Raw genomic sequence first — 27,721 nt, 5'->3', positions numbered from 1 at the left:
GCATGACTACACATTTATAAAGAAAACCCAACATTTCTTTCAGTACAGACTGTAATAGCCCTATGTGTACAAAGCTTACTTATTTATCTTTAGCCCAAATCTGTCAACATTTGTCCTTTTGATGTCTTTTTTCCTCCTTGTCACATTCTTGTCTTCCCTCCTTATGCTTGGACTTCCCAGAGTGAGAGATTGGAGGTGAGAGTGAGAAGTAATGTTATGCATACGTTTGGTGATAAGGATGGGTTTGGCACGTGGCACTGTGTTTTCGCTCGGAGAGTAATATTTTTAATTTCCATCCCAAATCCGCTCATGAACTACTGTGTGATGAAAGCAGAAGAAAGAGAGTACTTTCTTTCATTTGTCCTGTTTGTCTAGGTCATTTACCAGGTAAAGAAGACGTAATACAAAAAGTAAGAAAAGCATAGTAGGTAAACACCTAACTTTACAAAATCAAAAGTAACTAGTTTTGTCTTTAGGTCACACTGTAATGTGTTGACTTTAACCATTTGTATTTACATTGTTATTTGTTCTTTCATGCTAGGGTAGAGTAACAAAACACCTGCAAAATATGAATACCAATGTAGACAGATACAAAACAGGAGTATTCATTGACAATAGCTGCCTTCTCTGTGGACTTCACAATTGCATGTAGTAAAAATTCTCCCATACGCTACACACATTTCACTAACACACACTCACAGAGGAGGGTTTATGCTTGTGTTGCCATGCTTACTCCAGCATAATCTACACATACACATGCAAACACTGACATACACACCTAATCAAAAAACACATGCTTGCACACACACACACACACACACACAAACACACACACACACACACACACACACACACACACACACACACACGGACACAAACAATAAAAAACACACACACACACACACACTCAGGTGGACGACTGCAGTGTCTCCAGTGTGATCTCCAAGCTGTCGATAACCATGCTCTTCTTCCCTCTCACGACCACACGCACCGGGTGCTGGGGATCTCTGCCAGAGTGCGTGTGTGTGTGTGAGTGTGTGGCGTGCAAGTGTTCACAAGGAGGTGGCGCTGCGTGTGTGTGCATGGGCTCCAGGGAGAGCTGCACGGTGTTGACGCTGGTCCGGCAACCGCGGGGGTAGTGCCTGAAGTGCTCAAATGGGTCGTGGCAGTGCTCACACACACACTGCTCCACGCCACTCTGCCCAGAGGAGGAAGAGGAAGAATGGTGCAGGAAAAGATAGGAGGTAAACGGAAGGGGGTAAAAGATGAAGAGGAGGGGAGGGGGGAAGGTGAAGAAGAAACAGAGGATATCAGTGGGGCAAAGAGAGAAAGAGGAAGAGGGGTGTGGGTGGGAAAAGTGAGGTGAGAGGAGGGGAGAAACAGTGGAAATGGAAGATTGGAGTCAAGAGGAGGAAGAGAGGATAGACAGCTTGAAAAAAGGCATGAGAAAATGCATTCAAAGCGTCTTTAACTATCAACTGACACACAGTGTTGTTGAAAACAGAAACTCTCTCTCTCTCTCTCTCTCTCTCTCTCTCTCTCACCATTGGTTGCCCCAAGCCAGCGGCAGATTCAGCTCTTTGGTGCAGTGAGTGCAGGACGTGCACACAGGTGGAGCACGGGTGTGGGCACCCTGACTTATGGCAGCAGCGCACGCACACACAGGCCTGCAGCAGGGAGTGGAGGTCACGGCGGAAGTTGGGTTTCAGCAGCAGGTAGACCAGAGGGTTGTAGAGAGGAGACGACTTGGCAAAGAGGGCTGGGACGGCGAAGGCCAGCGGGGGGATGTCCTCGAAGTGGCCAAACGCCGCCCACATGGACACCACTGCATACGGACTCCACGCAACCAGGAAGCCAATACAGACGGCCACACTCAGCTATGGGGAGGGACAGATAAAGAACGTTTTGTGTGTGTGTGTGTAAACAAGGGTCTTAAATCGCACCTCAAAGGTATATGAATAGAATGAATGTAAACAATATTCAGGTAGCTGTGTGCGTTTGTGTTTTTCCACGCCAGACATCACTGTAATAACCTTAATGTCAACTTGATTTGATTGACCTTCAGTTCATGAGAAATATGTGTGATGTGTGATGTGTGATTCATATGTTTACATCCCTGTAGTGGGCTCACCTTGAATATATAAATCCTGATATATTTCCCATGTGCATCTGCGTGTGCTCACTTCCTCTATGTCTAGATAGAGTATATTGATCCTATGCTTACATCCCTCACCTCCTGCCTCACCTTGACTATAACGATCTGGATGTTGCCCATGCGCGTTTGCGTGTGCAGGTGGACGCGCTTGTGCGAGTGCCGCCGGAGGGCCCGGCGCGAGTGGCGCATGGTGAGCAGGATGAGCGTGTAGGAGGAGCTGATGAGGGCGCAGGGCAGCACGTAGCAGCACAGGAACAGGGCGACCGTGTAGGAGCGCGCCAGGGGCTCGTGGCTGGAGCGGCCCCAGTCGATGCAGCAGGCCGTGCCGTAGGGCTCCGGGCCAAAGCTGCCCCAGCGGGCCAGCGGTGAACAGGCAAAGAGCAGCGCGTAGCCCCACGCGCACGCAGCCAGGACGCTGCCGTGACGATGGGTGAAGCGGTTCCCTGAGGAGAGGCAAGGTGTGTAGGTGTGTAGGTGTGTGTGTGTGTAGGTGTGTGTGCGTGTGTGTGTAGGTGTGTGTGTGTGTGAGTGTGTGCGTGTAGATGTGTGTGTGTGTGTGAGTGTGTGTGTGTGTGTGTGTGGGGGGGGGGGGGGGGGGTTGTACACACAGGAGAGAAGCTCCCGATCACATTCAGTTACATTCACAGATGCACACAATAAAATGTATGCATGCACACACACACATACACACAGATATAATGAAGTGAGGAAATGAAGGGAAGTATATAGGAAAATAGGAAAACCACAAATGATAAAACAGATAAACTCCATTACATAGGTTCAAGGTTCATGTAATGAGTTTGGACTGCTGTGTCAGTGTCTCCTGATATGTGTTTGTCTGTTTGGGTGTTGGGATGCAACAGTGTGCCTCAGTGAGTGTGAAAGCATGTCTAGCATGTGTGTCGTAGTTCATGTATCTGTGCTAGAAGAGATCATGAGAATGTTTCCGCAACAGTCTCACCGTAAACAGGGTAGCAGACCTTCAGGCAGCAGACGGTGCTGAGAATAGTAAGAGTTGTGAGACTGCAGAGTCCAAAGAGTACACCGCAGAACGCATAGAATAGACACACATCCCTTCCAAACAACCACCTACAGAGAGCCCAACAATGGAGAAAGACAGACACTGTCAGAGGCAAGAATATTGAAGAAACTGTTAAGGGGTGGAGTGAGTGCACTGACTGAATATGTAAAGGATGCCACATGAGCTTAGAGGGAAGGGAATATAAACTCACTGATCAGACATGTCAAATGTCTGTATGTTATACCAATTAGGGGTATTAAAAGTGTGTCTCACACCTGACAGGACTTTATATCGAATTGGTAAGAGTGTGGGAGAAGTGTACATAAAGCACACACTAGGAGTAATGGGTATGTAGTGTTTAGCTACATGAGCTGAGACCGAATGGTGTGTCTGATGTTCTGCTATGTAAGCTGATGAGTGTGTGTGTGTGTGTGTGTGTGTGTGTGTGTGTGTGTGTGTGTGTGCAGTGGCAGATCTAGGTGTGGGCAACATTGGCAGACGCCAAGGGGGGCATCTTGCCAGGGGCAGCACTAGGCGCCCGTGCAAAACAAATCGAAATGGTGACATTTGTGCAATCGGTTTTCTAACCCTGATTTGCAGGGATGGATTACCGAACGGCAGGGGCCTATGAGCTCAGGGGGGCCCTAAGCCAGAGCCTCTGTGTGAAGTCGCTGTTGTGTATCTCTTATTTGTGGTTGAAAGAGGTGTATTTTGTTAATTTGCTGTTGGCTTTAATTGAGTGTACCTGCGCTGTGTTAGAAAATGTGCATGTGCGCCAGGGGCATAACTATAGACAATGCAGCCAGCGCAGAGGGTTCGTAGTTAAAGGAGGCCCTGCCTTATTACTTTTCTCGGACATATGACTGTCAAAGTGTTGTTAGTTTAATGCGACTGTGATGAACGATTCATTTGTTTTGGACTCATTATGACACCTTTTGCTATATATGCCCTCGAAATGGCAAACCTGTCTCTGTCATGGTTTTCATCATTTTTGGGGGGAAATCGTCAGTAGCAATCGATAACACAATTATATGCTTATCCCACATAAACTATAGAAACTATAAAAAAAACGATTCAATCTTTATTTATCAATATTTTCTTTGTTATTTTCGTCATATACAGATATGCAATGATGATTGCTGGGTAATATGTATCTTGTTGTCCAATGTCAAGTCTCTATTTGATCATGTGACAAGACGATACGATATAGCTAGTTTAGGCGCAAAATCTGAACGTCAAGACCGACAAGCTGACCGAGCACAGCCAGAGGCACAGCACACCTGCAAGCCGAACTACGCCTTTCAAAACATAAAAGTGGTGATGCATGATTTGCTTTTTCAATGGACAGGGTAGCCAGCCCATTCAGCCTCTCCTGCCCCAAGCTTTGACATGTCCAGGCCCAGGGGTCCATGGTTTCATAATCCGTCCAAGCTCATTTGCACGTTATGTCAATGATATCATGTCACCGTGCTGGTCATTTAACCTTGTCAGAGTGGTCACCCTGATTCTATTTTATGAGCTAGGAAGGTCCCACTCAGAAGTACGAGATAGGGAGGGGGTCGGGGTAGGTTGACCTCAGGTCTCCCACTGGAAGCCTGAGGTAGGGGAAGCAGGGGAATCTTTTAAATGGCGCACCTCTAACTTTGTACATTACTTGCTTACTAACATGCTGTGTTGGGAAATGGGTAATGTATTGATGCTGTGTTGGGGGATGGGTAATGTATTGATGCTGTATTGGGGGATGGGTAATGTATTGATTCCAAATCAGCAGACAAATGGATAGGAAAAGGTCTAAGCCATCAGGTGCCCAGTTTAGGAAACACAATAGAAGTGGAGAAACATGCAAAAGACAAAGATATGCAGCTATGTCATTTCTTTATGCGTATAATATTATGCATGAAATGGAATAGTCTAGTTACTAGTATAACACGTATGTTTGTGGGCTGTTGCATGGATTGCTATGCTATTACACGTAGGGCAACAATATTCTGATTACATAACACTGGATTTAATTTCACACAGTTTCATCATGATAATGTGTGTAGCCCGCAGCAAAACCATTACAACGATAGAGTTTGTTTTAATTTTTCTTTGTTACTTCTGATATTTATGTCTTGTTTCTGTATTTTTGTGTTTGTTTGTAGTTTGTTTATTTATGATTGTGTGTGAGTATGTGGGTGTGACTGACCTGTGATAGAAGCTGGAGGTGACAGCCATGGGGTAGAGGGTGAGTGTCATGCACAGGTCACTGAGAGCCAGGTTAACGATAAAGAGCTCAGCTGGTTTCAACAGGTGCCTCTTCCGATAGGAGATGTACAACAAGACACTGTTCCCACATAGGGAACATACTCCTGAAACATATACATACACACACACACAGAGAAAGAGAGAGATAGAGATAGAGAGAGAGGGAGAGAGTGAAAAGTTGCTACTGTGTGAAATATCAAGACAAGATACCCTTATGGAATTGTAAAGACCGTTGTAATGATTTGAATGGATCTAGTCTTAACAGACCCAAATTCAAGTATACCCCCACAAACACATTACCACTCAGTTACATACACATGTAAGACTAATCCCATGGCATGGTCTCTGTGAAGAGGATTCAAATGAATCTAATGTGTAGATATAAAAGAATGAGATGCAAATGGAATTGTATCCTCTCTCCATATCAGAAACACAATGTTGAGGTTTCAAATGGTACTGATCTCGAAATTGACTTATACACACAGACATTAGCCTCCAATTACAAAGAGGTGTATGACAACTTTTTTGACATTGTCACTGTGAAGAGAAAGGACTCAAATGAACTTAATATGGTTTAGCTGTTCCGTGGTTTCCACAAGGACTTTCAAATGACACTCAAATTTGAAGGAGAAAATGTGTAACATTATAGTCATGTGCTGCCAGAAAACAAATGCTGATGTACTACAGCAAGTCTGATTATTCAGAAAATGTGTGTGTGTGTGTGTGTGTGTGTGTGTGTGTGAGGGAGAGAGGGAGAGAGAGTGAGAGAGCATTTGTGTTCATGTTATTTCACATTTGTAAAAACTCTAATTACGGCATAAGTGTTGCTGTGGGGTCACCTCCATTGTTCTGCATAATTACCACTTCCATACATTCCCAGTACCACTCAAGTGGCGTTGCCAGGTCCTTGGGGTTGCCAGATCCTCAGAGATGAAGTGTGTGCACTTATTGGAATGTCCTATGTTCCTCAAAGAGAGTGCTGTGATTCTACACAGCAATAAATCTCTGGAACCCTCCAACATGCATCGACAGACATTATGAAATTAACTGTAATAAATTACTATAAAAATGATATGAGATTTTAGACACAACTGGTTTAGATATGGTTATGGTTATAAAAGATCATGACTGATCAGGTATGGGTATGATTATGGCAGATTGTGGCTATAAAAGATGAGTTATGATTATGATTGTGATATACGGTTATGACTGGGTAAGGTCCTTGACAGGGATTGATTATGGATGGTCATCAAAGCCTTGAAGGGGATGAAGCATCCTTACCAAATATGGAGTATATGATTCCCACAGAGAGGTCTGCTGCCGGTGGGATGTTAGAGTGGAAGGAAGCATTTTCAGCCAACAGTCCCATCTTCAAAAGAACACACACACACAATTATTTACAGTTTTATGGTGTACGCGATAGAAAGAAGAGATAGAGGGACATAGAGATTGAGGAAAAATTAGATATAGAAACTGTAGTGTTGTTCACATGTTTAAGCTGCTGCCTGCACTAAAGGCATTTTTTGACCCACACTTGCACAGATCCATAAATCGTACTTTAATTGGCAACAACCGAGCAGTTGTTCCAACAACAATGGCACCAGCACTACAGAAAACCAACATTGCTTAAGCCTGTGAAACATTTGCAGTTTACCTTGTATTTATTTTGTTATTACAATAAAATACAATCAAACCTTCATTTTCTGTATTTAATCAATACTACACCTCTATACATGCAAATGTTGTTAAGCAGCAATTTGAGTCCAGTCATTGAGTTTTGTCTGCTGCTCTGAAGGAAACAGTATCTTTTAGCATACACTGAAAATATGAAACATTGAATGGCATAAACCTCAGCAACAGATAATTACGTTTTACTCATTAGGGGAAAAAATACTCACGCTAGTTGACACATAGAAAACTAACTGTATGTGGGTAGCATCAAGTTTAAAATAATCCTTTAAGTAAATACAGCAACATTCACTTTTTTCAGTACACACAGTACCCACTAATTGTCTGATAATTCTCTTCATATCCCATTGACCTTACTAAAGCTTAAGTTTTGTGAACACAACGATCACACTGACAACAATGAGCCCCTTTTATAAACATCATTACATGACTTAAAGGTACAGTCCGTGATTCTAATCCAGTACATTTTCCGGCAAATTCAGTAAATTGCTCCTCACGGTCCTCTAGCAGTCCATTTTCTGTGTTCATACACACTGTTCATACAATTTGTATGAGGATCAAATCAGAGCCACTGAACACCAGTCTACTCCCCCAAGGTAACAGCATGTATACCCTCAACTGGCGGTTGTTTCGCTCAGGGGCATCGCTAACGAAGGTCGGTCAAACTTGTATTGAATGTGACGTAGCTCTCAGGAAGATATAATGAGCTTGTAACATTTACACTGGTCTTGCCAAGCAAAGCAGAATCAGTTGGGGAATCAAGTTTTCCAATCCCTGCAAGGAGCAGAACCAGAGCAACTTCTTTCCACAGCAAAGCCAATATGACATTCTGCCCAGGTTTCTCCTACTTCATCCACATTATTTCAGATAACAGTGATTCAACTGGGCATTTTTGCTAAACTCCGACTTCATCCATATTATTTCTAATGACAGACTGCATTGAGGCATTTTTGCTAACCTGCCAAACCACAGCTATTGTCATAGCTGGGATTCAAATGACAGTGCCTCCTCTTTGCCATCACCTGAATCACTCCCAATTGCTCACAGCTTGGCATGGAGAATAATTTACTGAGCTTAAGCATCCCTCAAAGAAGGAAACTTATCTTGTGAGATACAGGCTGGCAGCACCAGGCTATCTGGCTATAACAGCAATTTATACAGTCAAATGTATGTTTTGCATTGCACATTGGTGTTATCCTGGTTGCTATTTTTATAACTGATGGATAAACAGGCAACAGATTAATTTAATATTAAAGGTTTAATAATCATCTAAAAAAAAAAAACAAGATTGTAAATAAATAGTAATAGATAAATAAGGTGAAATAAGTAAAATAGTAAGGTTTAAGAGTGGGAAGTTATACGTTGTTCAAAATATGGGTTTTTCCTTTTTTATAATGTTTTGGATATCTATAAAATCATCCAGATGTGTACAAAATGGGAATGCAAATTACATATATACAGTACCAGTCAAAAGTTTGGACACACCTTCTCATTCAATGGTTTTTCTCTATTTTTTCTTTTTTTCTACATTGTAGATTAATATTGAAGATATCCAAACTATGAAGGAACATATATGGAATTATGTGGTAAACAAAAAAAATGCTCAACAAACCAGAATATGTTTTATATTTTAGATTATTCAAAGTAGCCACATTTTGCTTTGATGACAGCTTTGCACACTCTTGGCATTGTTTCAATCAGCTTCATGAGGTAGTCACCTGGAATGGTTTTCCAAGGAGGAAAGGAGTTCCCAGAGGTGCTGAGCACTTGTTGGCTGATTTGCCTTCAATCTGCGGTCCAACTCATCCCAGACCATCTCAACTGGGTTGAGGTCAGGTGATTGTGGAGGCCAGGTCATGTGACGCAGCACTCCATTACTCTCCTTCTTGGTCATAAAGCCCTTACATAGCCTGGAGGTGTGTCTGGGGTCATTGTCCTGTTGAAATACAAATGCTGCTCCCACTAAGCGCAAACCAGATGGGATGGCATGTCGCTGCAGAATGCTGTGGTAGCCATGCTGGTTAAGTATGCCTTGAATTTTGAATAAATCACTCACAGTATCACCAGCAAAGCACCCCCACACCATCACACCTCCTCCTCCATGCTTCACGGTGGGAACCACACATGTAGAAACCATCCGTTCACCTTTTCTGTGTCTTACAAAGACACTAAAAGACACAAAAATTTGGACTCATCAGACCAAAATACAGATTTCCACTGGTTTAATGTCTATTCCTTGTGTTTCTTGGCCCAAGCAAGTCTCTTCTTCTTGTTGTTCTTCCTCAGTAGTGGTTTCTTTCCAGCAATTCGACCATGATTGACTCCGGATTAACTGACCTTCATGTCTTAAAGTAAAGATGGACTGTCGTTTCTCTTTACTTAGTTGAGTGGTACTTGCCATAATATAGATTGATAATAATAGGATTTATTGCAGGACTATTGCATTAGCTGCATTAGTTATTGCTAGGTGTACCTAATGAACTGGAAACTGAGTAAGAGTAAGATCCTCTAAGCTGCTTGGAGACTGCTGTCTGAATGGATTAATGCTCATAATATATTCATGGCCAGTAATATATTCAGCAAACACACACACGAACATAAACATAAATACACTCCCACTAACCGATGTAAACACACACACATACACTGGTCTTATTCCCTGTGGTCCCAGCAGACACACATATGCAGGCTTGCACTTTCGCTCCATACAACTCTCATAATATCTCACACTTGTTTCTCTTAGTTCTATTCCTGCACACACAAACACACACAGGCCCAGCATTAGTCAACATGTGGTCCTTATCGTGTACATTAGCCTACTACTCTACACGCTAGCTGTCTGGCTTGCCACTACAGTAGACTATTTGTAACTTGGTGGTTATCTACCAGCTGGCTAAATAAAAAAAAAGTTAGGTAATTAAAGTAAGATGAAACTTATCAATATATATACTATATTACCATGTGTCAAGACAGATTGATGATTTTGTATTTTGAACGTTTGTGAATGAGTCATGTTGATGTAACAATAAAGCATGGCATTGAATATTGGCAATGCATACATGGCATTGAATATATAAGTCAGAGACACATCCAACCAACATCAAAGAACTCCAGGGACAGGGCTAGTGTCAGTGGTGTGGGACACACTGCAAAAACTAGGGCCACAGACACTCACCGATGAACCAACACTTCCTCTGTCTAAAGAATACGTTCTTTTGTAATTTAGAATTTTCAGTGTGTCGGATTATCCTGCCCATTTCTTGGAAGTAATTTCTGGATTGAGCCTCTGTGACCACTCTGGACTGTTTTGTTTTTGTGACTTTGTTCTCTTGTTAACCCTCCATTTGAATCAATCTTGTTTTGTGCATTTGGGTCATCTCTTGTGGATATTATGGTTGAGTCTAAACGGTTCTCATAATATCATTCCCTTTTAGGCTTATTTTCCCAAAATGGTCAGCAACAGAAGATGACTCTTCCTCCACCACCTCTACCCTTGCCTGAACCTTGTTGCCTTCATCTTTTTTTCTTTGCTTGCTTATATCCATAGCCTTCAAGTCTTGCCTAAGTGAATGAGGTAGCTATCTAGCTACCACCAGATGCCAACAATGACAAACCCTAGACAGTGAGTGCTCTCTCTCTCTCTTTCTCTCTTTCCTGCTCACACAAAATGCACAAAAGTAGTGTGAAGTAAATCTGCTCCTTGACACACAGACAATCCAAAACATACGTGTGTTATTGATCAACAACGTATTATTTTTGATGGCTTTAATGCTTGTTTGGAATGACAGATTAGTAGATACAGGGCTATTTTTAACATTATTTTTGAAAAAATAAATAAATAAATATTGACGCCCCTCATGGCATTAGGTGAGCATGTGTATGTTTGTGTGTTTGGGAGAAGTCACCTTTTCATCAAAATGTTACAAAAAAGTTACAGTATGGATGTATCCTCCCTCTTTCCCTCCAGCCCCCACCTTTGTGTGTCTCTCTCTGTGTAATTACTGTATGTGAGAGAAGAGGAGAGAGTTTTTTTTTTTGGTTCATTTCATACCATCTCCATATAAGCTTTTTTTCAGATAAGTCCCAATCTTCTTTTGACCAATGACATCCAGACGAGTGGAGAAAAATATATCCACCTATATCCATTTCCATCTCACAAATATATCCACACATATCCATATCTGTCAGCCATCAGAGAACAGCATCTGCTTACACAGCAATGCACCACCACTAAGCCATGACCTGACTACACACATACATACACATACATACACATACAAACGCAATCTTAGACTGGTGCCAAGAGTGTCATATATTACTCTCTAGCACAAACAGTTTCCAGCTACACAGCTTTAACACACCCTCTCTCTCTCTCACACACACACACACACACACACACAAATTCAGTAGGCTAACAGGCTTTCATACAGTAGGTGAGACCAGCTGTAAAACGCACAGGATCCCGTTCCACTCCACGAGCCATTCAATAAATAAACGACCTCAACAATTTGTTAAAGTGGCACAAATGTCCTGGGTGTGTGTGAGTGTCCTTCTGGGCACTTAAGCACACCGGACTCCAGCCGTGCGTCAAGGTGTTTCTTTCATATGAAAGGTCAGAATGCTAATGCTGGACGGCGTGTGTGGACAAACAGACACACATGCACATGAGGCTGGAACGTTAAGTTTCGCTGCCACGACATTCCGCTGTTCGTTGATGTCGGAGCCCCGAATAACCCGTACACTTTGCTTACCTTGCAAGTAACCGTTGAACTCCCGCTGAAAGTCGCCCAAACCCTCTGTTAGTGCGGTACTGCTTCAGCAGGTGCCTCATCTGTGGGTTAAGATAGAACCACAGTCCTGACCCACCTGGTAGCTCCCTCCGAGCACCTTCCGCCTCTCTTTAGGCGATTAGTATGCCACGAGGAGTGAAATGTGAGACTGTGCGCGTGTGCGCTAGGAGATCCGATTCTGCCAGTTTACGCGGGCAATTTGGGTGACAATTGATAAGTTAAAATACGCCGGAAAACCTAGAAGGCGCAGCTCTGTATTTGGGCTTGATGGAGACGTCTGGGGACTGTGCGCGGTCACGGAGCAGTAATCTCAATTCTTTATAGTATTTCCAGAAGCAGTCATGATTAAGGAGCGGAAAGGTTATTTTGAGCCATTAACTGATTTTAACCTCTATTCTTTTTAGCCAAGCATTACAACATGAAAAGAACAGAGGGCAGTTTAGAATTTTTGATTCATGGGAATCACCTTTTTATTCAAAAACTTCAGGTTAACTTAAGTAATAAAATTAATACACGTTCTAATTTATTCTGTACGTGTGTTGCAAGAACATGATTGGGTCTGTTTATAGTTTTTTGTTTTTCGATCATTACACCGAACGTTTACATTACGTATTTATTTTCACATGGTTAACTACAGAAGGTGACTTTGGTAGGCTATCACCTGTAGCCTGCAACCAGAGTGTGCGACTCAGTCAGCTGAAACTAACGCCGAGATTACAGGCGTTTTGAAAGGCAAAATAATTTGATTAATTAGTCAAGTCAAGAAATTAAATCGTTGGACGAAATGGTGTTGGTGTGAAGTGCAAAATACCGCTGACACGTAGAACAAGCAGGGCACGAGAACAGGTCAGGTTCGCGTGGAGACTCTGCTCTTTCCCGCCCTCTGCTGCACCGTAACCGTAATGCTCTCCTTTTGCCTTCTTTCTAATTAGTATACAAAAGGCATGTCATCTCAAAAGACAGAAAAAAGGTCATAGCTTGACAGTCGAGTCTATTCAGTCTGTATTTCATATGTAGAATTTATGTAGCTAGTTCATGAACTGATACAATAAGCCCAATATCAGTCCAAGAACGGGAGCACAGACGGCACTGGCTGACGAAGGGCTTTAACACACCAAACGCGTTTCTAAAAACGTGACGCTAACAAAACCATTGTTTCCTATGGTACGGCGCGCCTTTCGTGTTCGGCTCTTATGGGCCGCGCGTCGCGTCTTTCTAGCGTTTTTTAGGTGCGCTTAAAAGTTGAAATATTCTCAATGGACAAACTAACAAGTTGAAATAAAGTTGAAATATTCTCAACTTTTCAGCGCAAGGCGCGGAGGCGCACCGCTCATCAATGTCACACTGGGCCCAGGCAAGTTGCGCACACAGCTCCGCTTCATAAACGCCGGGCAAAACAACCTGGTTCGCCTGCGGCTGTTTTTCCCGCTGTACTTTGCCAAGATGTTTTTGAAGCGTATACGTTTTTAGAAACGCGTTTGGTGTGTTTCAGCCCTTACGAGGATACAGCGGCATGGGTAGGGCTGTTGCAAGGCCGATACTGAGCTTTGGATAGGTCACATCAGTAGCTTAATAAACACAGACATCATACATATTATCATCGTTGGTTATTGGTTATGTTTTATTCTATTTACAGTCAATTTGTTATAAATATAATACATCATTTTCTGAAGAGCCGTCATGTCTTCACACTTATACAGCCCAATAGTATGTGGGAGTGCGAAGAGATAGATAAATCAATGATTAATTTGTAGAAAATTAAAACAATTCATGTGGAAATAACACAGCTCAAACACACACACGCACACACGCACACACACACACACAGCAGCCATCTTAGGGGTAATTGGGCAGCAGTTGTCCTGTGGCCATACGGTGTCCTTGACAACTGTGTCTATTACCACTGGGTGTTGTCATGGAGTCTTTTTCCTGTAAGAGGACGGATGGTCTTCTTATCAGCAGCTGGAGGACAATTTGAGCTTCCGTGGGCACTGTTAGCCACTCACACAAAATCACACAACAATCTGATGAGTGGGAGAAGAAAAACTGTTCTATAAAACCTGCCAATCATTGAAAGTACACCCCATCGACAAGTGGACACACATACATTCATGCACACACTCACACACAAACATAGAGCTGTCAGCATGGTCACACAAAGGTGAAATGACATACACACATGCTTTAAAAAAAAAAAAAAAAAAAAAGTAAATCAGAGAAGGGTTTGTCTGTGCTGTGAAGTCCTTCTGAAAGCATCTACGAGATGAGAAACATCCATGTCCAGTTTATCTGCAAAACATCTATGCACCACCGGAACACATCTGTGCTCCATACTCTTCCTAGAACAGGAGAGGTCCAAGTATTGTTTTAGTGACTATTAATACGCCCTGTCAGGGAATAGGCAACCACCATTTCGATGTCTGCTTATTTTGCCTGTCTGTTCACTCATTCACACAGGACACACAATAGACACACACAGACACACACACCACACACACACACACACACACACACACACACACACACACACACACACACACTCACCTTCATTTTGAATTTGAATTCCACATCCCATTTATTCATTCATGGAAAAGAAATGTCTTGTTTGTGGGTGCAGTGCATCTAGGATACCAAGAGTGTGCGGGGGGGGTAATGATGGCAGTGAAACTGAAGAGCGGTTGCAGTAACGGTGACGTGGCGTTAACTGTGAGAATTTGGATACACAGACTTGGGGGAGGCTGATGTCATGTGGGAAGTCGGGGGAAGAGGAACTGCAGAAATGTTAGTGATCCTGCAGCAACTCTTTCGATGGAGAGACTGCAGCGCGGAGTTTTTGTGGTGAGGTTGTGCTAAAGTTGTAGTAAGGTAGCTGAGACGACAGTCATGTTGTTGCAGTTACCAGAGTTTCACTGCTGAGATGTAAAGAGATTGCAGTAATGCGAGTTGCAGTCGTGTCGCAGTTTCGGAGAGAGATAGAGCAACAGAACGCAAAGACGTTGTGTAAAAAGGTTCACAGTGATGTCGCAGCAGTCGCTGCGGCAGTCGCTGTTGCCAGTCGTGGTTGAGGGCAGGGTAAAGGAAAGCGCTCCGGCCGAGGTGCAGAACCTCTCACTTAGACGCTGTTTATGATGATGAGGGCGGGCAGGGCGCTCTGTTGGCTGGTCTCGTACATGTTGGTGCTGTGGGCGAGCTTGGCGAAGACGCGGGGCGTGCCCAGGTTGTAGACGCCCGGCTGGGTGAAGCAGGCGCGCAGACGCACGCAGCGCACCTCCTGTGCAGCCAGCTGCAGCTTGTACTGCGTCTGACCCAGCCACACGAACACGCCGCACACATCCAGAGACTCTGGGCTGTGGAAAAAACACACACACATATTCACACAAATGCAAAAACAATTGTTTTAAACCTTCAAGTCTACTGTTTCAGTGAAGACCACCTGAACTATAAATCGGACAGTTCTGTGCCCCCACCTGGTAGACTTGTGTCGAAGGTCAATGATGACATCAACCTGAGCCAGCGAACAGTTCGACAGCATCAGCGTGACTGGAACCATACACAAACTAGAAAGAGAGAGAGAGTGGGAGAGAGGAAGGGAGAGAGACAGGGAGAGCATGAACGTAGATTAAAGGTAATTGATCTTGTATGAAGAGATCCCTGTAGAGCAGGTAAGGAAATCATGATTCATAGCCTTGTGCTTAAAGGAGGTCAGACCAGAAATGAAAATAAGGTGTGTGTGTGTACACTGCTGTGATGAGGTGCGTGTATTGAAGACTGGTTTAGTGTGCACAAGTCTGCAAACTGTACCATTACTGGGATGCTGGTAGGTGTGTGTGTGTGTGTGTGTGTGTGTGTGTGTGTGTGTGTGTGTGAGTGTGTGTGTGTGTGTGTGTGAGTGTACCTCTGCTGTGGAAAGGGGTGCTGGTAGGTTTGAGGGTACTGCAGGCAGGTCTTGATTAGGTGAGAGAGCTGCTCCTGTGAGGGTCTGGCCAGTGGGGGTGGGGGGTCTGGCTTGAACTTCAGCAGAACCATTTCCTGGCTTTCCTGCTCAGAATACACAAGAGAACTTTAAGGCCACATCCATACAACACTTCCTACCACATCCACAGCATGTGTGTGTGGAGCAACAGTTATGGTTTGCAAACGAGTGTGTGTGTGTGTGTGTGTGTGTGAGAGAGATTAGTGCTAGAGTCGTGTATTTAGGGGTGAATGTGTGTACTAGGCTATGTGTACGTGGGTGACTGTGAATGTACATGTCTGTGTGAACACAACTGTATCAGTGATGACAGTAAGTCACACTGGCTGTGTTTGTGGTCCGCTTTAGTTTGTCTGTGTTTGTGCATGTGTGAGTGTGAACTCCTGTGTGTGGGAGTGGGCTGCATTACTGGTGGCCGGTGAAACGGTTTGCCCGTTTCTATAAAAAGCCCCAGTGATGTTCACCGATAACCAGTGACGTGCACAGCTGTCCTCACGTGCATAATCCCCACGTGCACTGTGCCGGCACCCGACTCCGCTGTGAATGAATGTTCTTACACTGTTGCCATGCAACAGTATGCTGTGCAGCTACCCAAGGGGGAAAACGTGGGAGGGAGAAGGAGAAGGGGAGAGGGAGAAGGGGAGGAGGGAAGGATAGAGAAAGCCCCAGCAGATAAAGGACAGAACTTGTACGGAAGATGGAGAGAGAGAGAGAGAAAGAGAGAGAGAGAGAGAGAGAGGGAGAGAGCAAACAGACAGACAGGATTGAATAAATCCAGAGGCCAAAAATATACTGAGATAAATGGACAGAGGGAACCACCGTAGGCGGACAAAGAGATGTAAAGAGACGGGAGAAAGAAGGTGGTGTGTGTGTGATTGAGGGGGGCAGTTCATAGACAGAATTTCTTATCTGAAGAGCTATTTCCGGTTTTGAATTATGAGTATGAATGAATGACACCATGGACTTCTAATTCGCGAGGGCAGAATAAATCCCATTAACATGCCTCTTCCTCCAACAATCCCTGTTTACAAACATGAAATCTGGTTTCCGCTTTTATTTCCATCACACAGTGAAACAGGAGGGGGGAGGGCAGGGGAGATGGTGAGAGAGAGGCGAAGAGCAAGAAAAGGAGAGAGGGACAGAGAGGGATACAAAGAGAGAAGAATGTGCAAGGAAGAAAATGTAATTCTGAGAAGAAGCTCAATGTTTATTAGGAAATCAGCTAGAGACAGATCTCCTCTATGTGAGAGTGTGTGTGTGAGTGTGTGTGTGACTGTCAAATAATTGTGTGAAAACTGGTGAATGGATCTGTGAGAATGTGTGTATGAAAGAGAGACAGAAAGAGGGAGAGTGTATACGTACCTTTCTCTGTGTGAAAGTCAAATAATTGTGTGAAAACTGGTGAATGGATCTGTGAGAATGTTTTTGTGTGTGAGAGAGAGAGAGAGAGAGAGAGAGAGAGAGAGAGAGAGAGAGAGAGAGAGAGAGAGAGAGAGAGAGAGAGAGAGAGAGAGAGTGAGTGAGTGAGTGAGAGAGAGAGAGTGTGTGTGTGTGTGTATGTGTATGTGTATATGTACGTACCTCTCTGTGTGTGAGAGAGCACGCCTCTTTGCCAATAGTCTGCAGAGACACATGTAGCTGGCCCTCTAGGATCAGCTGTTTATTATCTTCCACAACGTATGCCTGCATAGCAAAATAAACATATGGCACCCATTAACATTCAGTTACACTTACCTTGAAAATAAGTTTCAATGTATACAAGGCAGCACAATGCCCCCAAATAGTTGCAATTACACATAATACTATGAGAAAGCAAAACAGAAGGTTAAAGTAACATCAAAGGATTTTTTGAAAGGGTTTGAAAAAAGCTAAAGCTAGACTAAATACAGGTGAACAGAATTAAAGCAACACAATGCAACAACTTGCCACTTTTTGAGGTATGTTTTTAAATGGGAAACTACTTTTGGCACCATCTTCAAATTAACTTTGATATTATGCAGCATGTAGTTCTGTGATTTTGCTCGAAATATCACGCAAAAATGCAGGAAAAGCCTTTACAGCATAACATCAGCATCAATATCGCCAAAAGACGCCAGCGAGCAAGCTTTTATCAGTGCCAACAGGGCTGTTGGTAGTGTTGGAAAGGTTTCTACATGATTCTTAGGTTGGTACCTCACCAGTTTTAGACCAGAACTCCACAATGCTTCTTTAAATATCTTTGAGCCTTTATAGTTTGCAAAAGTAGCGTTAGGATGTTTTTGAAATAGATGAAGTTAGAGTTAACGGTGACAGTTGTGATTATAAACAAATTATGGGAAATTGAAGGGAGTGTTGTGTTTAGAGACAGCGCCGTGATTAACAGTGACAAAGGGTGAGAATGCTGAAAGCTTAATAAAGAGGTAATGAATGGGTTGTGGGAGCTGATGCATTCACAATTATAACTGCACACCCTGGAATACTCCGCAATTTGGATTGGTAGGTGTCGGACCAAGTGATGTCGCAGTCTCGTCAGGCGCCAATCTTGCGAGCAGGCGTGCGGTTCACATGGGGGGGCAGAGATGCTGGTGGCTGCTTTTCTTGTACAGTGGTGGCCACCAAGGGAGACAAAGCCTGAAGTTCCACTCACAGCTTCACCTCAGACTCATCTAAATTATCCATTGTAGGATTTGCTCTTAAAAGCTGAGTTTAGGGGTGTTACCGTCTATTCAAATAAGCCCTGGATACAAAGCTTTGTCCCGACCTGGGGGGGAAGGTGAGAGCAATGTCGCACCTCACTCCCCTGGTCAAAATCAAGTATATTCACCCAGGAAATGCTTACATGCTCGTGGAATCCAAATAAAAGTAACAATTATAACTAGGTATAATAAACATTGAATTATTGACATATTCTTATTAACTATAAAATCTCAAATGCTGGTCCCTTCAGGCCCAAAACAGATTTTTCTAGGTTTTCCAGATTTATTAAGCTTGCAGCAACTCACCAAAGCTCTTTGACAACTAGGCTACTGTAAATACTATCCAAGTCACACATATTGCCAGACTGATAACGTTATGTCAGTTGTGTCGTTGAACCTGAAAAAATGGTTGTGTTAAGATGAGGTGATTATGGTGAGAATTTTTTGTATTTGATATTTTATTTATATATCAGTATTTGAAAGTTAATTGTGAGTTATAATAATATATTTTGATGATACTGTTATTCAGCATAAGTGGTGAATGTGATGTGTCCACTTCTAAAAAGTAAACAAGGCATAGTACTCTCATTAAAAGGACTTTTTGGATTCATGACAACATCACACCTTTTTTGTTTCCTATGCTCCTACGAGTTTACTATGAGCTGTTAGTGTCATGAGCTTTCACTTTGAGTTGTACTGAAGGATTTGTTTTTAAGTTCATAACATTTGAAAACCTTGCTTTATTTGTTAGTAGACTATGCACTTGACTTTATTTAGCAAATATGCTGTCTTGCGTAAATTAGTAACAATTAAGACTTTTCATGTATTTTATCATATTGTCATTAATATTGTTGCCTCAGAAATACCTTGCAATAGGCTACAGAACCCATTGTGAAGCATTGTCAGCTCACTAAAGAAAGCATAGACCAAACTATACTGATCACAACAACTGTGATCTGTGAAAAGTTTGTGATGCAACATGTATTCTTAAATTGCCTAAATGGCACCTTAATATTGGAGGTTTAGGAGCAAATGGCTCCAAAGGATTTTATTTATGTATTTATTTTTGTCTGGAGCCCTGGTTTGGTTTGTCAGCTTGGAGAAGTCAAGAAGCAATGACTTATCTCCTTTTGGATGACTGTTGAATGACTGTTAATCCAGTTTGTAGGGGAGAGAGAGGGGAGAGCCACACACTAGCACAGACTGCCGAATTACACCATGTTAACCAATTGGCAATGGGCAGGTGGCACAATTAATTTTACACATGGAAGTGTGTCCAATGAAGTGGTTCTGGTACCAGCACTTCTGGCACTGAACCAAGAGACTACTTGCTGCGTTTACAGCAATGGGAATGTGCTAGGTGCCTAGGTAGGCAGAAGCTCCCTGAGTGGGTGAAGTGAGCACTGGGAGGTAGAGTCAGTCATCCGCCACAGACAACCTCCAAACTGATTTTCATTTAAGGACATGATCGAGCCTTACTTTCAGTCCATGTTACCTAAAGCTGTGGTAGCCTGGAGCAACAGCAAAAAGGGTACTTTAAAACCCCATCAAAGGCTATAAGTCAGATAACACCTGTTAAGCCACCCACTATATACATTTACCACTTTCCAAAGTGACAGAGTTGAGTTGAGTTGAGTTGAACACACACACACACACACACACACACACACACACACACACACCTTCCACAGGACAATGAGGTCCAGCTCCACCTCGCTGCACTTCTTCACCACTGCCAGGTTGTCGTCGGCAACACTACCAGGCGCCGCCGCATACTGTCCCCAAGCTGCAGCAACCACCACGGCAGCTTTCTTCTGATCAGGACAGGGGCCTCGGCGGAAGAAGAAGTCCGCACATGGAGTGGAGGAGCTCACGATCTAGATACACACACAAACACACACACACACACACACACACACACAAACACACACACAAAAACACACACATATTAACACACATGCATACAGAGGGAAGTAAGACCCAATTCCTACTTACATTGAAAGCTGTTTATTTTGATGTTAATTAACTGTATTAGTGTGAAGTGGTAGCCTGACGATGTCATACTCATAATTCTAGTCAGAATATGAGTCTGATACCGCTCCATTGGGCTGTGATTATGGGGCGTGTTTCAACCGAACCAGGAGAAAAAATGCCTCTTCGCTCAATTGGTTACCTACAACCAATCAGAACAACGTAGTATGTGACCAGGGCCAGCTGATAAATTAAACTTTTACCGGATCCCGTAGGAAGGAAGGCAAAAACATCTTTTCGATTGACAAATGCCTTGATCGCGTTTCTCTGTTCCTCTTTCAAAATTAAGGCACTGTCAATGTCTAAATGGACTTGAATCTATACATTTCAGCTCTCCAGCGGCAGCCATGTTTGTTGAAAACGTTTGGTGACGTGGTTGATTACGTTACTGTTGATCATCTGTCCATCATCGTATAAAGCCCGCCTTGACAATTTGATTGGTCCGACTATTTCTGTTCGGAGATAGTTTCTCCCCAATGGAGCAATGCCAGACCGAACTTCCCGACTTCAAATGTTGTCTAAGTTCGGTCTGGTATCCAGGCTAGTGAAGTGGGAATGGGAACCAGTGTCCTTGCTACGGCCAAGTCAGACCGTTAATCTGTCCCCTAGCAACCTAGTAACTACAATTACAAACTAACAATTTTCTGCCACTCCTCAAGTGTCCTCCACAAGATTCCCCTCTTCAGGAAAGGCAAGGGGAAGGGACTTCTCCTGCACTAATATCAGAGTAAGCCCTGGCCTCAATAAATGTCCCATTATTTCTCTCAGGATTGTTTAATGTGAAGCCATTCGACATAATCCACTGATTGCGATCACTTTGAACCAAATATGGTCTTTTATTGGTGAGCTGATTTTGAGAAATTAAACTTTGTTTCAGGCTGTGCAGCAAACTGTATTGTCTGGAGGCTATGGTTGCCAACTTGCTATGCTAGCTAACTATGGAAATTTAAATAACCTTGAACGGTTTAAATGGCAGAGTTCATTTGTATTAATTGATAAATAATTATCTAGCCAACGTTACAGTCTCCTCAATTTAACTTAAAACTATATAATAGGAAAAGCCCTGAAATACATAACTTTAACTCAGCAGCTAATTAGTTCTTATAAGAATACCCTAGCAACTGCCAACTGTTAACATGGATCCCTAAGGCAGAGTTAGATAGCTAAGATAGCTGGGTTCATTTGCATGCAGGGTTTTTCCTGGGTCAAAATGGGTCTTTGGTGCTCAAAAAAACTAAATTGCGCGCTATGCGTGCACAGTCTGTGTTACTGTGTCACCTTATTAGCTTACATTTTACCATTTCATAAATAATGGAGGATATGCTTGAGGAAATCATTTTGCTTCCACTTTAGATTAAAATAGATGGACTATTGTCAATCTATAGCCTAAGCCCCATGGTGCCATCATGTATGGTTCAAAGATGCTCAAGGTTTACCTCTTTACATATATATGCAAACTACTGAAATGTATATCAATAGAATCTAGAACTAACCAGTGGTCAGAAATGGAACACACAAATTATGAAATTCAAGTTTATCTATTATTACTATTCATTTTTATTGTACAAACCTACATACCATTATTTTTGTTTTTATTATTAAAACTGTCCACAAATATGTTTAATAGTGTGTTTAACTTCTATTGGCCCACCAATGGAGGCTGCGTTGGACATCAAACTTTTGTCAGCATTGAGTGGACATTTCATTTGCATTTGTACAGGTGTATTCGTGCACGTCGGGCTGGCCCTCGCAGCGGAACAACAGTTTACAACCGCACCGGTTTATCAATGATAATATTAATATTATTATATTCGAGATGCAACACAAATCTATCCGCTCTCCTCAGAACGAGCTGAGCTTTCATTGATAAACCAATGCGGTTGTCTGCCTCTCCCGAGGCCCCGCGGTCTACTGGTACTCGTTCAAACGGGTAGACAAATCAAATAATAGCCTACACCTGTGTAGGTCCTCAACATAGCAGATATTTTAATACATTGAAAGCCATGAATACTAAAAATGGAATGTTATGCTCAAAATCCCCGCCGACTGATGAAGTCAGGATGCATACGCAAGTTGAGTGATTGGCAGCTGGCCGCTCTGTCCATTCGCGCACCTCACAGTTGCGTATTGTTCAGACAAGACACGGTTATCAACTCGATTACTATTGATCAAAACAGAACGAGGTTTCGGCTGTAGCCTATACTTGAAACATACTATTGAGAACATATTCGCTGACATGCATTGCACGCGTGATGAATTGCGGCTTAATGGTGTTTTGAGCCCTCACCATCGACTTCAAGTCAGCAGCTGCCTGGAAGGCGCATCCCACCCCCTGAGCCAACCATTGAACAGAGGCTGCTCCTAGCTTGCCAGTTTAGAGAAGACGTTGGTTTGAATTTGAGCAAGCAGCTAGCTAGCTAGCAGTTGCCGACATCATCTAGCTAGCTAGCAGTTGCCTACATTATCTTAAAAAAATACTTTGATCGCGAACTTTTTTTTTTGCCTTAGGCGCTCGGATTTGTTGTAGGCGCTCGGGAAACGGCTTAGGCGCGCGCCCAAATTTTCTCTATGCAGGAAAAACCCTGGCATGAGACCTTGAGTGTGAGAGTGATGACAACTACAAGACCTCTGTCATTAGACAAACACTTCTCTTTTTTTCTCGTGTGTGTTTGTATGTAAATGTATGTGTTACACCTACCTGCTCATTTCCTAAGTTCAGGTCTGCAAAAGTGAGTTTGTCTTCAACATCTGAGGTAGCTGCAGGAACACACAGACAGATGAGATGAGTATGTTTGTTTGTCCTGGGTTCAGAAGTCTCAGGAAGTGTATGGGTGACAGAGTGAGAGTGAGAGTGTGTGTGAGTGTGTGTGTGTGTGTGTGTGTGTGTGAGAGAGAGAGACAGTGTGTGTGCGTACCTTGTTGTGGTTTGCATCTGCTGGCTCTGAAACACAGCTTTCCCCTCTCTCTGCTCCCCAGCTTTGAGTCTGCAACAGGAGGAGACAGAAGAGAAGGAGAGAGGGAGATTAGCATGATCCCAGCTCTACTCAGACCTGAAGCCATTTGTAGACAAATGCGTTAAATGTCGGAGTGAAAATAAGTAACAAACAGCACCCAGACAGCCACAGAGCCACAGTTACCCCCTGAGTAACACAGAGCGCTAGGGGCCAGGAGCGCGCCACACCTGCGCGTTTACCCTCTCTTCAACACAGCTTTTCTTTCCTCCCTTTTTCCCCCTCAACAGAAGCCACCCGAGCTGACACGCACAAGTCCAAAGACATCCCAGCGTGTTAAAAGACACTTCATGTGCTTTGCTCCTGGAAGGAGTTTACGACGCTCTCCGCCTCCCTGTGCTCTCTCTCTCTCCTTCTCTGCACGGTACACATCACAGCTCATTTGCATCTCCTCGTTAATGTGTCACACTTCCTGCCTCGTCAAATTATTAGCTCTAATCTGCACTGATGGCCCCCATTCAGTGGTCTGGAAGCTGCTGGCAGGGACCAGTTTTTTCCCCCTCTCCACTGGCAGCAGCTCGCTCAGTCAGTCTGCCCACCCGCCCACCCGCTCCAGTCACCAGTCAGAACCAAGGCCAACTGGAAATGGGTCAAGGAGCGAGTCTTCACTCATGAAGTTAACCCTACACACACACACACACACACACCTAGCAACGGTGTGACGGGTCACTGACAGTCATTTACTGACAGGCCGCAATTAGCCAGGCTTAACTAACGAAGCATGACTGATCGTGTTAAAGGGGCAGTGGTACACTAATGAGGAATGGGTGGCTGGACGTGACTAATCTGTTCCACAAGCGCTTGGCAGTGGCCTTATGCCCGTCTAGACTGGTACCGAAATGTCAGAAGAGAGTGTCTGCCGGTGTGTCTGTGAAAAGTTTGTGTGGAAATGAGTTGGTGGTGTGTATCCCCTGGGTTGATGGTATGGCAGTGGGTGTCAGACTGAGCGAGTGTGGACATGTGTGTGTGTTGGAGTGTTAGAGCATGAAATTGTTTTGTGTTAGTGTGTACGTGTGTGTGCATAAGGGTGTGCAAAATGTGTGGCAAATTGTGATACTGAATAATTGTGTTTGTGTACAAATATACGTGCGCATGTGTGTGTGTTTATGAGGGGGAAAAGGTGTTAGAACAGGTGACTGAAAGCATCTCTGAGTGGTATCATCTCAGTATATTGCTCCATTTTGGGGCACTCAGCTGGATTCGGTGTGACCCAATTCCCTTTCAAAGGCTAAGTGCTCTTTTCCCCACTCTAACTTGCTCTTGGGGTGTGTGTGTGTGTGAGAGAGAGGGAGAGGGAGAAATGAAGAGCAATGATGTTGCCTTACTAGGAATGAGTCAGCAGATTCTCAATGTGACCCAATTTCCTTGTAACAGCTAAGTGGTACTACCTTGTGTGTGTGTGTGTGTGTGTGTTATTATCTGTGCAGTGCCATGGCATACGGCCATCACTGATCTGAGAGGTTGAGTTCCTGTGTGTAGTGCACTGTATAACTGTACGTGTGTGATCTGTTTGTAGAAAAGGCAGAGTTACATAGTCAGGTACTAATGAAGCAACACACACACACACACACACACACACACACTTCCAATTCAGAGACTGTTTCTATAGAAACATAAGAGCTACCCTGTGGAGTGTCATTTCCAGTTAAACACACAGCAGACACACACATACACACCTTTGTCTCCAGCTGGGTTAATGCAGGTGTGGAGTCTCCAGTGACGACTGCTACTGGACACCTGCACTATGTGAAACTCACGCACTCCAACCTCACTCTACAGAGAGAGAGAGAGATATAAAGAGAAAGATAAAAAGAGAAAGAAAGAGAGAGAGAGCAAGAAAAAGAGAAAGAAAGAAAGAAAGAAAGAAAGAGAGAGAGAGAGAGAGAGAGAGAGAGAAAAAATGCAGTTACTTGAATTGGATTCCAAGGTGTTGAGGGCAAGTGTGTTTGTACTTAGACATAGGATTTGCAATATAAATGTGTGTTGATGTGTGTGTGTGTGTGTGTGTGTGTGTGTGTTTGTGTTTATCTCCGGTGCCCTTGAAGTCTCTTACTGTGTTGATGTTCTCCACGTCAACAAAAACCAGCATGCTGCTGCTCCTCTCGTCCTGGCTAAGTGGCTGGGCTGGGTGTGGTGCCGGTGCCGGTGGCGCGTGTGTTTGGGGCACGTGCAGAGTGTTGCTGCGGCAGGCGGTGGCCCGCACACACAGCGACCGGATCGCACAGATGACAGCCGTGTGCCGTAGGACCCTATGACTGAGAGGCCGTGAGAAGAGAGACAGAAAGAGAGAGTCAGTAGTGGAAGGAGGAGTGGAAGACATGAAGGAAGAGATGTGGACAGAGAGAGCGAGGGGAAAAAGATGGAAGAGGAGAGGGCAGAAAAGGAAGAGCGATGACTCATTTCTAATAAAAGTATCTGTACGATGGAAGCATTTAATGACCATTAATTGGGCAGATGAAAGATCTCTTAATGAACTTAGTCACACAATCACGTTAATCTCTGATTTCAGCCTCCACTGATGCAACTTACAAACACGCACACACACACAGAAAAAATACAATCTCTTAGAAAACTCGCAAACACATATATGAACGCAAACAGACAAATTCACTTGACTCACCAGGTATTTAATTTTAGTGTCGCTCACATTTATGCAAGGGCAGGTAAAGGCTGACTACTTGCATGCAACTAATAGACTTTTCCATTTTCTCTGCTGCCCTCTACCCTCCCCCAACCCACATTTTCTATTGAACCCCCTGCCCTCCTCCACTCCCACTCATTCCTCATCCCCCTCTCCTCATTTCTCCCTCTTCTTGCCACGCCACTGCACCACTCCCCTCCCCCCTCTCATTCAGTAAATGAGTTCACGGTTGTTCTATGCACTCTCATTATGGACCTGTGGATCTCTCCCTCTCCTCCCTCTCCCCTATCTCCACCTCGTTCCGCATATCCCTCTTTCTTTCTCTCTCTTTCTCTCACTCTCTCTTATCCTCTCCCTCTCTCTATTACCCCCTCTCTTACTCTCTCTCTCTCTCACTCTCTCTTATCCTCACCCTCTCTCTATTACCCCCCCCTCTTACTCTCTCACTCTCTCTCTCTCTTATCCTCTTTCTATCTCTTCCCACATCACCTATTCCCGCTCCCTTCCTCCAATGCCTACCTGAGTTTGCCATTCTTCTGCGTGCTCTCGTAGTAGAAAAGGAAGTGGATCTCGTGCACGCCCTCGGTGTCAGGCCCCCGCAGCCACATGGGCACCTGGAGGGCCTCCCCCGGCTGGAGGGCCTGACCGGGCAGCTCCACCTCCACCACTCCGCTGCTGCTGCTGTTGCAGCCACTACCACCTCCAGTGGGCATCCCCTCTGGCCCTCCGCTGACCCCGACTCCACTGCCGCCAAACTCGGCCGGCGACACCAGCGTGACCGTGGCGACGGTGGAAGGCGGTGCCGAGACCGTCTTGTAGGCGGAGTTGTGTTCGGAGGCGGTGGGCGAGAGCGGGGTGCGGGCGTGGTCCTTGCCGCGGGCGCCCAGCGTGAAGAAGTGCGGGTGGGTGGAGGCCACGCGCAGGCCGGCCAGGGGCACGCCGCTCACGTTCACAAACTCCACCCAGGCCTTCCGCAGCTCACCGCACAGCAGCGCCGTAGGAAACTGCAGGAAGAACACCTGAGAGACACAGAGACAGAGAGAGACAGAGAGAGAGACAGAGAGAGAGACAGAGAGGGGGGGGGGGGTAGTGGAAGGGAGGAAAAGGAATAGGGGTACACAGAAAGGGAGGGCAAAGAGATTTTAAAATTGATTATGGGAAGGATGAAATGGAGTTTGCCTGTGTTGTCTGTGCATGTTGTCTGTGTGTGAGTATTTGTGTGTGGACGAATGTCGTTTATCCATCCGTTAGCTGATGGCATAGGAGGGGGGCTATCATTTACCCAAGTGACTGATTGATGTTTGCTAACAGTAACAGGCTTTAAAAACAGACTTTATGGGTCAGTGCCAGAGAAACTGAGCCAGCAACCACAGGAGGCCACACACACACACACACACACACACAGCTGCAGATGAACCACAGGTTGGGGAGTGCAGCAGCTGGGTGTGCACAGCAGAGATGCTCTGCAGGGTGCATCCATGAGCGCAATGT

The 27,721-nt window shown here is 44.2% G+C and overlaps 2 protein-coding genes across 7 annotated transcripts in view; both read right to left on the bottom strand.

Moving 5' to 3' along the window:
* Positions 1-843: 843 nt before the first annotated feature.
* On the bottom strand, positions 844-13,417 carry opn7a (opsin 7, group member a). Of its 3 annotated transcripts, none has more exons than XM_012831530.3 (7): positions 11,864-13,417; positions 6,705-6,792; positions 5,365-5,527; positions 3,117-3,244; positions 2,246-2,598; positions 1,545-1,877; positions 844-1,198 (listed from the first exon to the last, which is right to left on the bottom strand). In XM_012831530.3, exons 2-7 carry the CDS (start codon positions 6,790-6,792, stop codon positions 908-910), a joined length of 1,356 nt encoding a protein of 451 aa, XP_012686984.2. In that variant the 5' UTR covers positions 11,864-13,417; the 3' UTR covers positions 844-907. The 3 variants fall into 3 exon arrangements, with proteins under 3 accessions (XP_012686984.2, XP_042564781.1, XP_031431157.1); XM_042708847.1 differs by lacking the exon at positions 11,864-13,417 and adding an exon at positions 6,285-6,410 and having other exon boundaries at positions 6,705-6,777; XM_031575297.1 differs by lacking the exon at positions 11,864-13,417 and having other exon boundaries at positions 6,285-6,782.
* A 79-nt stretch (positions 13,418-13,496) lies between these two features.
* Positions 13,497-27,721, bottom strand: part of trappc8 (trafficking protein particle complex subunit 8) — a 35,172-nt gene continuing 20,947 nt past the window's right edge. For all 4 annotated transcript variants that reach the window (XM_012831535.2, XM_031575288.1, XM_012831536.2 and 1 more), the window contains 10 exons: positions 26,750-27,249; positions 25,643-25,844; positions 25,266-25,362; positions 23,494-23,562; positions 23,277-23,335; positions 20,230-20,424; positions 17,454-17,555; positions 15,798-15,940; positions 15,370-15,459; positions 13,497-15,249 (listed from right to left, as the gene is read on the bottom strand). In XM_012831535.2, the coding sequence (XP_012686989.1) occupies positions 15,015-15,249; positions 15,370-15,459; positions 15,798-15,940; positions 17,454-17,555; positions 20,230-20,424; positions 23,277-23,335; positions 23,494-23,562; positions 25,266-25,362; positions 25,643-25,844; positions 26,750-27,249 (1,692 nt within the window). In that variant the 3' untranslated portion in view covers positions 13,497-15,014. The remainder of the gene's footprint in view (positions 15,250-15,369; positions 15,460-15,797; positions 15,941-17,453; positions 17,556-20,229; positions 20,425-23,276; positions 23,336-23,493; positions 23,563-25,265; positions 25,363-25,642; positions 25,845-26,749; positions 27,250-27,721) is intronic.

The sequence above is a fragment of the Clupea harengus genome, chromosome 10, assembly GCF_900700415.2.
Source record: "Clupea harengus chromosome 10, Ch_v2.0.2, whole genome shotgun sequence".
NCBI lineage: Eukaryota > Metazoa > Chordata > Actinopteri > Clupeiformes > Clupeidae > Clupea > Clupea harengus.
The sequence above is the reverse complement of the archived record's forward strand: the minus strand, read 5'-3'. Positions and strand labels throughout refer to the sequence as shown.

Excerpts from the sequence above, each read along its gene's own strand:
- opn7a (XM_012831530.3), bottom strand. The coding sequence starts at position 6,792 with ATGGGACTGTTGGCTGAAAATGCTTCCTTCCACTCTAACATCCCACCG. Across the intron at positions 5,528-6,704 it reads AATCATATACTCCATATTTG|GAGTATGTTCCCTATGTGGG; the intron begins GTAAGGATGCTT and ends TATATGTTTCAG. Across the intron at positions 1,878-2,245 it reads TCCAGATCGTTATAGTCAAG|CTGAGTGTGGCCGTCTGTAT; the intron begins GTGAGGCAGGAG and ends CCCTCCCCATAG.